Source organism: Ambystoma mexicanum, chromosome 8 (genome assembly GCF_040938575.1).
Source record: "Ambystoma mexicanum isolate Mex_15411 chromosome 8, UKY_AmexF1_1, whole genome shotgun sequence".
NCBI classification, from domain to species: Eukaryota; Metazoa; Chordata; class Amphibia; order Caudata; family Ambystomatidae; genus Ambystoma; species Ambystoma mexicanum.
This window is the reverse complement of record NC_090929.1, coordinates 667,584,759-667,597,822: the sequence shown is the minus strand read 5'-3', so window position 1 is coordinate 667,597,822 and position 13,064 is coordinate 667,584,759. Positions and strand designations below refer to the sequence as shown.

At 49.1% G+C, this 13,064-nt stretch overlaps 1 protein-coding gene across 1 annotated transcript in view; it reads left to right on the top strand.

The window, feature by feature from the left end:
* Positions 1–13,064, top strand: part of DNAJC16 (DnaJ heat shock protein family (Hsp40) member C16) — a 1,127,735-nt gene that overhangs the window by 89,827 nt on the left and 1,024,844 nt on the right. Inside the window, exon 3 of the mRNA XM_069610457.1 lies at positions 10,728–10,794. Within this exon, the coding sequence (XP_069466558.1) occupies positions 10,728–10,794 (67 nt within the window). The remainder of the gene's footprint in view (positions 1–10,727; positions 10,795–13,064) is intronic.

Genomic DNA, 13,064 nt, shown 5'->3' with positions numbered 1-13,064 from the left:
CTGGTGGAGCGGAGCTGGGCGGCTGGGTGAGGCTGTGCGGGAGAGGTAGGACAGTGCTGGGCCTCCTGGGTCGGATCTGGAGTACTGGCGGGGTAAATTGCCCCATGTGGAACAATTAACTTCATGTGCTCTTAAACTGTGCTAAGCGGCGGAGAGCGGATTGGAACACTGAACTGGCACGGGGTCTACCCTGATACTGGTGGTTGCACTGTAAGACTTGGCAGTGGGGAGGTGGACCGATTTGACCTTGGGGTGGCGGCATGGGCAACCAGAAGAAGCAGGCGAGGATGGACCAGTTTGCCCGGGCAGACCAGGCCCAGTCTGCTGCCGCTATTTCACAGCCGCCAGTGCCTGAAAAAGTAGATATGGCTGCCCTGAATCAAACTCTGCTGGCACTAAAGGGGAGCACGGATACACTTGGGGTTAAAATTGATGCCCTTACCTGTAAAGTGGACATCTCTGCTGTGCAGATAGAGAAACACTGCGGGTGTATGGAGGAAGCGGAGCAGAGGATTGCGACTGCGGAAGATAGTATTGCAACCGTTCAGCGCGAGGTATCCAGTCTGCAACAAGTGGTGAAAAAAATCACAGCCAAGAATGAGGATTTGGAGGGGCGTTCGAGGAGAAATAACATTAGAATTCTCTGAGTCTTAGAGTCCACCGATCTAAGCAACATGGAAAAATTTGTGGAGCAGCTGTTGCTGGAGATACTTGATAACCCCTCGCTGTCCAGCATGTACATGGTGGAGGGTGCTCATCGGCGAACAGTCCGCCACCGGGAGCCCCTAAGCGCCCCATCATAGCGAGATTTTTTTGCTTGCGCGACAGAGATGCCATATTGCGAGCGGCTCGTGAGAAAGGGGAGGCTCTACCATACGGCTGTTCTCGGACTTTAGTCCCGCTGTCCAGGATCAAAGGAAAACTTTCCAAACGGCCAAAACCATCCTGAAGCGTAAGGGAATGAAATATTCCATGATGTACCCGGCTAAGCTTTGTGTGCAACATAATGGGTCAGCAGTGTTCTTTGCTACACTGGATGCAGCGGAACAGTTTGCTAGGAATTTACTGGAGGTGAAGGGATTGCCGCGGCGCCCGTCTTGATTTGGTCCCAGTGTCCTGCGATGCGGGAGCTGCAAATGTGTTTGGAGAACGTTGCCCAAACTAAGTTCTCCGGGGGCTATGAGCGGGAAGATGATACGAAATATGTTGGTCGTTGCCTTCGGAGCCCCAGTTGCCATAGACACTGCGGCATAAGTTAGGTTTTGGCGGGGGAAGGAGGGGGGTAAGGGGTGCTGGTATGTTCTTGTTTCTGGCGTGGGTGGAATTGGGCGGGGGGGGTTGGGGTTACGGTTTTGGTTTCCTTGGTGTGATGGTTTGGGTGGGTTGACTCCAACTTTAATTCAGAAGTGTGTGGAGAAGCCCTGGTATGTGTTTCTTGAAGGGGGCATAGAGTCTGCAATGTGTGCCCTTCTCGGGTGAGGTCACTGTATGGGTCATGGTGTATTGGTGGGATGACCCAGACTACTCTGAGGGATGATCGCAAGACGGTCATATCATTGATGTTCTGGAACATTCAGGGGTTTACCAATCATAAAAAGACGTGGCTGATAGGCAACTATGGTAGGAATCGCAGGGTGAATATATTGTGTCTACAAGAAACTCATCTGGCTAGGGGTGAGCCTCCTCCTAACCTTGCAGGGTTGGGCTCTCATGGATATGGCTCCTCTATCTCTTCCCATTCTAGAGGGGTAGCTACTTGTATACACTGGTTGCTGCAATTTAAGTTGCATGAACAGGGGCGGGAGGTTTTTGCTATTGGCGGCTGAGTTATTGGGAATTCGGCTTCTGATCATGAATGTATATGCTCCGAATACGGATTCGCCAGAGTTCTTCCACATGTGTGCCAGTCATCTCCATAAATACACTGAGTATGAAATAATCTGGGCTGGTGATTTTAATCTGGCCCTCTCACTGTCCATGGACAGAGGTACGGTGGCCCAGCTCTGTCTCTCAGGCGGCCAAGGCATGGGGTAGCATCTCTCGGACGCATGACCTGCATGATGTGTGCCGTACTTTGCATCCCGATGTCAGGGATTATACATCCTACTCGGGGGTGCATGGGAGCTCATCTAGCTATTCTATTCTTAGGGCGGTCATGGAGGCCACCATTTTGTCCCGGACTCTGTCTGATCACTCGCCGGTGCTAGTCAGAATTGCGCCTACAACTCAGGTGCCCAATGTGTTGCGCTGGCGCTTCCGGGCTGCGGCCCTTGGTGATGGAGCGTTCAGGACTGAAATAGGGGAGGATATAGATATTTATTTTCAAGCTAATGTTGGCTCTGTGTGCTCTGGGAGGCCTTTAAGGTTTACATCCGTGGGTGCTGTATCTCCAGAAATGGGGGAAGGGGGTGGTTTAAGAGCCATTAGAAGGTCCATGAGGAAGCTGGAAGACGCTATTAGAAGGGGTGAACGGCACCAGAGTATTCAAGATACGCCTGAACTGCGTAGAGACTTGAGGGCAAGTAGGGAGAGACTGCGGGAATTGGCATGTGATGAAGATGGGTACCTGGGAGATCCAATACAGGCGGCGAGGTACGGAGAGGGGATAGGCTTAGTAAGACACTGGCCTGGGCCATTCGCAGAAAGCACTCGTCTGTTAATATAGCCGAAATCGTGGACCGGAATGGGAACCAGGTGCAGGATCTCAAGGGGATCAATGAGGAATTCCGTTTTTTCTATGAGCAGCTATTTATCTCCCGGCCCATGCCTGGGCACGATGCTCTGCTGCGCTATCTAGATGAGGTGGCACTGGGTTGGCTGGACCGTGAGCAGGGTGCCATCCTTAATGAACCTATTACAGAAGAGGAGGTGCGTATGGCTATAGAATCGCTTCCCAATGGTAAGGCACCCGGCCTGGATGCCATCACTGCCGAATTCTATAAGGCGTATGCAGATCGTGTCATTCCCCATCTCCTTGCAATGTTTGAAGGTGCCATGGCCAGCGACGCCCTCCTGGAATCTACAAGATCCGCATTTATAACTGTGCTGCCGAAACCTGGCAAGGATCCCCACTGTCTTTCATCTTACCGGCCCCTTTCACTTATTAACACGGATAATAAAATATTGGCTAAGATCCTTGAGTAGAATCCTCCCGCATCTCTCGGCCCTGGTACTTCCAGATTAGGCTGGGTTAGTCTCTGGCGCTCCGCTCAGAACAATTTGTGTCGCCTAGTCACTCTTTTGCATAACATTAACCCTAACATATCAATGGTGGTGGCGGCCTTGGCCGCCGAAAAGGCGTTTGATTCGGTTGAATGGCCCTTCCTTTTTGAGGTACTTCACTGGTCTGGCATGGGTTTGACGTATATCAAATGGATCAAACTGTTTTATATACGACCCTGAGAGCCGCGGTGTGCACGAACGGGCTTATCTTAGAGCAGATATATCCCACGCGTGGAACTAGATGGGGATGCCCTTTTTCCCCAGCTCTGTTCGCTTTAGCGATGGAACCCCTGGCGTGTCATGTGCGAGAGCTGCACGCACACAGAGGTATTCTGGCACGTACACATCTTTCCATCATTTCATTGTATGCTGCCGATGTTCTTATTTATGTTAAGCTCCCGTGCCAGAACCTCCCCCCGCTTATGCAGGAGGTGACCAGGTTTGGGGATTTTTCCGGGCTCAGGATCAACTGGGAAAAGTCTGAGGTTCTTCCGCTAACTCCAGTGGTCCAAAGAGCGGATGTGGGCGTTGACTTTCAGTGGCGACCGATGGGTATACAGTATTTGGGGATCACGGTGTCCACGGTAAAGGATAGGCTATATAATAATAATGTTGTGCCTTTGGAGAGGTTGAGGCGTGGATACGACTGCCAATTTTTCAAGCCGCCCGTATGGCGCTTGCGAAAATGGTGATAATTCCTAAACTCTTGTGTGTGTTGTATGTATGTATGTATGTATGTATGTATGTATGTATATATATATATATATGAGTCCCGGTGTGGCCCTCGGCTGCTTATTGGACTCGCATTAGGAGGATACTCACTAGGCTGGTGGCGGCGGATAAGCAACCTAGGATAGCCTACGACACTCTGGCCCGGCCATATGAGATGGGTGGAATGGAATACCCAGATGTATATTTATATTATCCTGCGGCTCAAGTGCAATACATAGCTGGGTGGAACCCTCCCAGATCTGAATCCCTGCATGCCGTATTAGCTAAAGCACTTGCCCATCCGGATGCTCTATTGGGTCTGCTGTGGGGCGAGAGAGATCCGGTCCCGAGGGATGAAGTCCAGCCTGTGGAGATAACATGGGGAAGACAATCAATTATTGCAGTCCACGCCTCCCTCCCTCCCAGAATTACTGATGTATAATGTGGTGGGGATCCCGCTAACGCATGAGAGGTCCTTTAGGGACCGGTTTCAAGCATTAGGGATACAGGACGGGAGCTTTATACAGTGGGGTGAGTTGAGTGCTTGAGGTGACACAGATGCAGTGACGCTATTACACTACTACAGACTGAGGGGCATTATCAGGGCTAATTGGCCCAAACTTCCATGATCCCTGCTCGCCTCACCTGCTTTATGCTATATAGTTCACCCCGGGTCGGGGGGGTGGGGGGGGCAAAGTTGTCTACCATTTTTATTAGCTTGTGAGGAAGGGGAGGGTTGCACAGGAATTGGCATGTAAGAGTGCATGGGAGGCTGTATTCGGGAAAACACTAAGTGGGGAGCAGTGGAAATCCATCTGCTTGCAGACACAATATATCGCTTCAAATTTGTGATATAGGCTGATTCCCTATAAATACATTCACCAGGCATACTATTCCCCGCTGGTGCTCAGCAAATTCTTCTCTGACCGGACGTCTGCGTGTAAAAGGTGTGGTGCAGACGAAGCTGACTTTTTTCATGTCTGTTGGAGCTGTCCCTGTATTAGGTCCTATTGGGGAAAGCTTGAGGTGGCCATGTCAAGAAATGCTGCCAACACCCCGAAGTTACCTACCTGAAGTTTGGCTTTTAGCTCTGATTGAGGGCGGTACAAGCACCGAAAAGAAACTGCTGGGCATGGCCTCTGTAGTGGCCAGATATCAGGTGGCCAGGGGTAAGGCGGCCCCTCCTACTTTTACTAGATGGTTAGAATGCATGGACATTTGTGAGCGACGGGAATCTGTTTGCTTCAACAGTTCCGAGCACCAGCCGTCCGTTTTGATTATTGGACCCCTTACAGACAATACCAAAGGGACAGGATGCACGCTGCGCAGTCCCCTGGATTGTCCATGGAATGATATGGGAAGTGGGACGTGTTCTTTATAGTCCTGAGAACTTCACAGGAGTAATACATTTCCGGTGCCATGTATGGGTTTGTTTTTTTTTTTTTGGCCAAAAACTGTGTTTGCATCTAATGGTTGGAGTGGACTGGAATGGTAAAGTTGGCAGTCAGATGTTGTGCGGGGGCGGAGTGGTCGTGGAGGGGGGGTTATTATACTGTTTGGGTGTTGGTTACTGTTTTAAAATAATAAAGTTTTTTTCTTAAAAAGAACACAACCAAACTTTACAAAATCTGCAAAGAGCTCACTGTTCCTACTGCAGTCTCAATTTCTCCTCTGCCCCCTGCACTTCACTGACCTCTGTGAGAAACCAGAAGGTCTCACCCGCTAGTCCCTGGGGGATCTGTATTCCTGGTGGCCAGGACACAACCAACGATTTTGGGTCCAGTTTCTCGGGGTGAACCAGTGAAGAAGGATCACCTGGGTGTGGGCTCCTCGGGGAGTGGGACACCAAATGGTGAGACGCGGTATCCCTCTCTTCCCTTAACACCTTTATCCCATCGGGTAGGATGGGATATTTAGAAACTCAACCTCCCCCAATTAACCCCCATTTTCCTGCACACTTTTACATGGACAGCCCGCTCTGGGAGAACGCACTCGCACCCGAGCTGTCTACATGACCTGTCCCAATACTATGGTCAGGTGAGGTCAGGCAATTATTATCGCTCACACCTGACTTCTATTACACTTTCCCACATGGATAAAAGGCAGAGCACGAGAGCACACTCTGAGCGAGGCAAAAGACACACAGGTACAGCATTTTTGAGTTGGCAGCTGAAGGAGGGGAGAAAGACGGCGAGGCACGAGAGGTTTGTTAGAGGGGCAACACCTTGACCTTGTTGGCAGGAAGCTGTTAATTTAAAGAAACCTTCAAAACAGAAAGCAGAGGACCAGGACACCAGGCTGAAGAAACCTGCATTGTTTGTCGGAGATACCGGAAGGTCCTCCCGCGTAACTGACCAAGGTGGGGAGGAGCAGCTAACGCTGTGGTATCACCTTTGGCTCCAAGATCAAAGAAACGACAGAGAACAACACAGCCGGTCAGTTGGGGAGACCGATGCCAGACCGATCTGTGTTGAAGTCAAGGTTGCAAATGGCAACATTGTAAAAAGAGCGCGGGAACAAACATTGTTAAATGCGTGTGATGAAGTACGTGAGTGAAGCTAAATTGCTGGTGAATATTTGACCATTCAAAGGAAAGATACAATATCGTTGACGGAGTGGTCCGTCACCCTGAATGGGCTCAGTCGAAAGTCTCTGTTACGGTATCCTGACAAGAGAAGTTTGATGTGAAGTTTAAATTGTGTGAAGTCAACCACTGTGGTCTTGCGACGGTTTACGCAAAACCTATTGTACATTCGAAAGTCTTCGATTTTTGGTATCAAAAGGGATCTGAGCCCAGCCTAGGGGGATCCATGGTCCGAACCCGAAGGAGGGAGACCAGTCTTGAATTTGTGAAAGTGAAAACCCTGACAAAGGAAAGGAGCTTTTGTGTTGTGTTTTGTTACATCATGCTCTCTGCAATAAGAGACTGTCATTGTGAGAGGGACTTTTGGCGGAATGCCCTGATGCCTATGTGTTGAACTGTTAGCTTTCAGTCCTCAAGCACTCCCTTGTGCACCCTCTCCTCAAAAAGCCTTCTGCCGACCCTTCCTTCCGGATAACTACCGCCCTATCTCCATTACTCCCTTCCCCAGCAAAGCCTTGGAGAATCTGTTGGTTGTTTCCAAAACCACCAGTCTGGCTTCAGAGCTGCCAGAGGCCCGGAAAGTGCTCTCCTGAACACCTGTGAAGACTTGCTCTCTAATCTCAATTTCAACTCTCCTTCCGTTCTTATCCTTTTTTGACCTTTCCTCTGCCTTTGATGTGGTCAATCAGGCCACCCTTATAAATGGACTCTGTAATAACTTTGGCATCAGGGACTTAGCTGTGGACTGGCTGACAACCTACCTCTCTGAATGACCTTCCTAGGTTCAACTGGCCCCTTTTCTCCCCTCAGTCTCACTCTCCACCTGTGGTGTCTCTCAGGCCTCTATCCTCTCGCCTTGGCTTTTCAACATCTACCTTGCCCCTCTAGCCCATTTGTTCTCCGCCTTCTCTCCTAACTTCCCGTGCTATGCGGACAACATAACTCTCCTTCAAGCTTGCCGCCTCCTCTTCCTCTATTATTCCGGACTGTCTGCTATTCGGGCATGGTGCACTGCTAACAACCTCTGCCTTAATGCCAGTTAGACTGAAATGCTTCTCAGTGGGACTCCAGCTCCCTCCTTTCCTCCTACACTCTGGCCGCCTTTCATGGGCCCCCTCCCTTCACCCTCCTGTGAGGCAAAAAACCCTTGGTGTCATTTTCAACTTCGCTCTCGCCCTCTCTCTTGCTCTTACCCGCTCTTTCTTTCGCTCTTTCCCGCTCTTTCTTTCGCTCTTTCCCGCTCTTTCTTGCGCTCTTTCCCGCTCTTTCCCGCGCTCTTTCTTTCTCGCGCTCTTTCTTTCTCGCGCTCTTTCTTTCTCGCGCTCTTTCTTTCTCGCGCTCTTTCTTTCTCGCGCTCTTTCTTTCTCGCGCTCTTTCTTTCTCGCGCTCTTTCTTTCTCGCGCTCTTTCTTTCTCGCGCTCTTTCTTTCTCGCGCTCTTTCTTTCTCGCGCTCTTTCTTTCTCTCGCTCTTTCCACATCCTGGGCCTTTCCAAGAAGGCACACTTTCAACTGCACCCCAGAGGCATTCTCCCTTTTCTCACCTTCCCCCTGAAACTGTGTCTCCAGTGCTCTGGTACTCCCCAGGCTGCACTACAGCCACAGCCTCTTCCTCAACCTGCCTAACTCCTCCCTTCGCCCCTTCCAACTAATCCAGTGTAGGACTGCAAGAAGGCTCCCCGTGGCTGCAAGGGTCAAGTTCAAGACACACTGCATCGCCCACAAGGCTTTCTGGGGCCTGCGACCGCTCTACCTTCCACTTTCTCTTCCAAAACATCTTCCTTCTCAAGCTCTCCGTTCATTCACCTCCAACCCAACCCCACCCGATCCTTGGACTCAAGCCCTAAAATATATCTACTGGCTCCCAGTTGCTGCGAGGTTCAAGACCCTCTGCTTCGTCCACAAGGCTTTCTGGGGCCTGGGACCCCACAACAAATATGTCTACAAATCTCTCCATGACCTGGCGCCCCCCTACCTTTCCTCCCTCCTCTCATTGTACTCCCCCTCCCGCTCTCTAACCGCTCAGCAAACCTCTACCTCCTCACTGTACCCCCAGCCCCATGTGCCTCCTCACGCTTCTGCTTCTTCCCCCTACACTTGAACTCCCTCCCGCTCTCCATCCGCTCCACCCCTACCTACTCGTCCTTCCGCCACTCCTTGAAAGCCCATCTTCTTCACTCCCCCCCCTAACTTCCCTTCCATACCCCTCCCTCCCCCTCATTTCCACCCATCCCCTCTCCTTCCCCTCTGACCTTAAAATGGTATCAAATATTACTTAAGGGCAACGAGGACACCATATCACTCCCCCTTCCCTTCCCTCCCCCTCCTACCTCAAATCCTACACCGTAACTCCCTTCACCTACCCCTTCCTCTACCCTCCACCGCCCTCTCCCGCCCCCCCCGTAAATAGTTCTACTTATTGTTCTAATGACCTGTTCATGTTTGTAAATATTCTTCTCACTTTTGTACCTGTTGTTATATTGTAAAGCACTTTGGCTTAAAGCGCTATATAAATTCAATAAACAAACAAAACATCCAACTCCCTCTCCCTAAATACCTTCCTGTAGAGCCCTTCAGTCTTCTAGCTCCAACTCTCTGCAGATCAGATGTTTTTCCAAGCAGAGAGTTGGGGGGTAGATTTCTCTCCTCTGCAGGTGCCTCCCTTTGCAATGGCCTCCCTGCCCCTCTCGGACTTGAGTCGGATCGCCTTTCTGGAAGCTTCTCAAGACCCTCTTCCTCCTTCCCTCTCCCCTGCTAATGTTCCCCCTATTGACTGGCTGACTGGTTCCTTCAGATTCTTACAGGGCACCATCCCGACCAGTCTACCCCTGCGCTTAGTCTTCTCTGACCCTGCTCCCCTGCCCCCCAACCTGCACTTGGTCTTCTGTGCTCCCTCCCCCTGCACTAGCCTGGCTGGGCTTGCACCCCCTGAGCCTTTCCAGCCCCATGTCCTCGCACTTAGCACATGGACCTCCTGCCCCTGCACTCTCTTCTGCCCCTGGCTCTGTCCACCTGGCCTCCCCTGGCACTCGCATAACCCCCCTCCATCCCCAAACCTCTGTTTACTGCGCTTGCACCACAATATGAATGTCAGAAGGCCTAGTAGGACAGTTTGTGTTTTTTCATCCCTGTTCCCTTCCCCACCAACCCTTCTGTCTTGTTGCGCCTTGAAACACATTGGTTATAAACTCATTATAAAACCCAATAAATTCAATAAAGGTGAAGACAACTGAAACCTAGCAGATGGTTGAAGAGGAAGCATGAAAGGTGGAAGACGAAGGAAAGTTCTAGACTTTGCTTAAGTCCTGGAACAGCCTTCCGAGGAGAAAATGTTTTCTTGTGTTCAACTAGGGTTGGGCAAACAGAGTTGTATTTGTGAAGTCTTAGGTCTGCCACTCATTGGAGCATTTGGGTGGCTAGGAAACTTAAGATATTTTAAGATTATAATTTGGTACTTTCTGTTGGCACTTGGTTGGACATTCCCTGGAGGAACAAGGACTCATAAACTCTGCTTAAAAACATTATTATTTGGACATTCATCCTCAGAGGTGCGGAACATCTGAACGAAGCCCCGCTTTATGTAGGCCTATCTCGGACGTTGTTTGCTTTCGGAACTTCCATATTAGATGTAGCTATTTCCTTGGTTCCTATATGTGTCTGGTCCTACTCCATCCTTGTCTGAACACTGAATCAAACCATCCTTGGTAAAACATTTACTTGGTGTCAAGAGTGTTAGAGAGCCTTATCACACAGTAAATATAATGAGCGAAGATAAAAATGTGTATACATCTGGAGAGTGATGCTTGCTATGGTAGCAATCCTTCCAGGAAGAATCGCGTATAAATCGTATACTGCTGCAAATGCCAATGCATCAATTCTATCTATGTAAGCAGGACTCGGGCTGGCATCCGGTGTAGAATTCCACGTTTTGCTGAGTGCTTACACAAAGATGGGCATCATACTCCCTGCTACCCCTGGAAAGATATTCCTTCTGGGTTGGCCTCAACTTGGAGCCCCATATTGGAAGAGCATTGCTCAAGAATTGAACTTTTGAAACGTGTTCTTGCTTGTCCATACCCACAGTTGAACCCCTCCTCCCCACACCCACAACGCAACCTACTTTCACTGCATCTCTAAACCATGTCTGTCTGAATTTATTGAATTGTGCACATTTTTATGTTTGATTTCTTTTTTCTTTTCTCCCTCTTTCCAGGCATCCTGATAAAAACAAGAATGCAGGCGCTGAAGACAAGTTTATCCAAGTCAGCAAAGCATATGAGGTATTTATGTAGGGTATTCAAATGTTCATCTGTTCTGGTAATAATTAGTCATTCTTGAAATTGTTCAAAATAAAAAGCCTCTGATAAATGCACAAACCTCCTAAGCCACTTAGATCAATTATGGTCCGCTGTTCATGATGACCAGGGACGAGGTGCCAGACACCACAAGGTGCCTTCTTCATAGACCCTTTATTTTTGACTCTTGATCGGTGACCTAAAGTAGTAATATATACTCCCTCAGCAGAACTATGGTGTCTGCTTTCATAGCTTAATACTGCACCAGGTCCAGTTATTCGAAGCACTTAACTCTTGCCACAAAGCGCTCTTTTCATTGTGACTGGATTTCATCACTACTGGATAAGGATATATGCCCCTTCTGTTTGTTGCAACTTCCCTGGATACCTGCATAGAACCGTGGTGCTCCTCATTGATGTGGGGCTCTGAAGATCTCCTGCTGTGGCTCCTTGTGATCATTAACCTGAAGTATGCTTTTCACATTCTTATTGGACAAAGAAATGGCACGTAACTCTTCTCACTACACCCACTTCTTAAAACCCCCTGTTCTTCAGCTTTTCTCATCCTTTTAAGTTGGCACAAAGATGACTCATGATGTGTGTAGCACCTAGAAAAAACCTATACATTTAAGTAAATATGGTTGTCATGAGGTCTTGTCAATAAGACTGAGGGGTATGCCTGCTGTATTGAAAATACACAAGGCGGTTCCCATGTATGCAGATGATGCACAAGCCATGGTTCTTCTGGTGTAATATATGGCACAGAAATCACTGCGTCTCACAGTTTAAGGGTTTTTCTTTGTGGGGCCCAGAGCCGTCCCTCTCATCTTGTATTGACCCTCCTACCCTAAAACAGGCATCCTTAACCCCTGTTAGTGCTACCGCTTGTTGACACCTGCTGTCTAATCCGTGTTTGTGCTATGGGTAGTTCCCTAAGTGCTTGATATCTAACCTAACTGTCCCTTCTCTATTCAAGTGTTTGTGTTCTAATGGAGATTGGGATAGTGCTTTGCACTTACTCGGTTGAATTCAAGCTAGTTCAACTTTATTTCTTTCTCCCTCTCTCGTTCACTCTCCCCTTCTTCCTCCGCTCACGAGCTACTCAGACACCTTCCTTGCACCCTGTACCATTGACATTCACTTCTTACGCTCTTGTTCTACTCACTTGTTACAGAAGCGCACACACTCACACTGCAGAACCACTATCACCCTTAAGTCAATACCTCACTTTCAAATGGATAGTGTCCTCCCATGGATTTCTCGTCTTGGATATATCCATATCCTGATTTGCAGTCTCAGAAAAATATTGGACAGCAGAGGGCGCTGTGCAGCATCGAGTCTATGTCCCTCAGCGGTTACCATTCCCACGTCCAGACGTGACATCAATGATGGTATAAATCGAACAGACTGCAGCAGTTCAGTTCTGTTTTTCCACATACACAGCATGCTCTCAGAACGGTTCAACTCGCTTGAGCCCTTCTAACTTCATAATTCTGATTGAATTTCCCCATAATGTCTACGATGAAAACGGGCTTTAAGTGATGTTCAGACTTTGACTCGACATATATCCTTGACTCGACATATATCCATCACAGAATGTCTGGTGCCTCGTCAAGAGGCACAAAGTCATCAAGTGTAGCTCTTGCCAGTCGATGAAGAGCAAGGCCTTAAAAGAGAGAAGGTCGAAACTTGCCCTAGGTGGGTCGGTTTCAAAGTCTCTGTCCTCCACTCCATCAAAGAGAATCTTCTGAAGGCAGGACCTCTACTAAAGACAAGTCTCCAGAACGGCCCAAGAGACGCTCCAAACATGGCAAGCAGTTGAGATCTAGGAGCGATTCCCGTCACTTAGTCTTCATCGTCACGAAAGAAGTCGAAGAAACACCATCGTTCCTCATCTTCCGACTCTTAACCCGACAAGCGTTGGGTACGTTTTCCCACTCGGATCACCCCGGCCGCTGATTTTTCTGTCAAAAAACTATGAACATATTTTCGAAGGCGGCCCTTCCTGGTCCATTGAAGGAGCCGAACAAGGCTAGTGATCTCACTGCGTCTTCCAAGACTGACAGGGAATTGTCAAAGTCTTCGACCTGCGCTCAGGGACCGCATGGACGTCGCATCGAGTAGCATCGACATGTCAACCACGAAGACTTCATCGAAGCCAAAGGCTTCAGGGATGACTTTGTCGAAGGAGTCGATGTCGACCTCCTGATATAGTTTTTTAAACCTCCATCAAAAGAGGATATTTTTTTTTCCAAG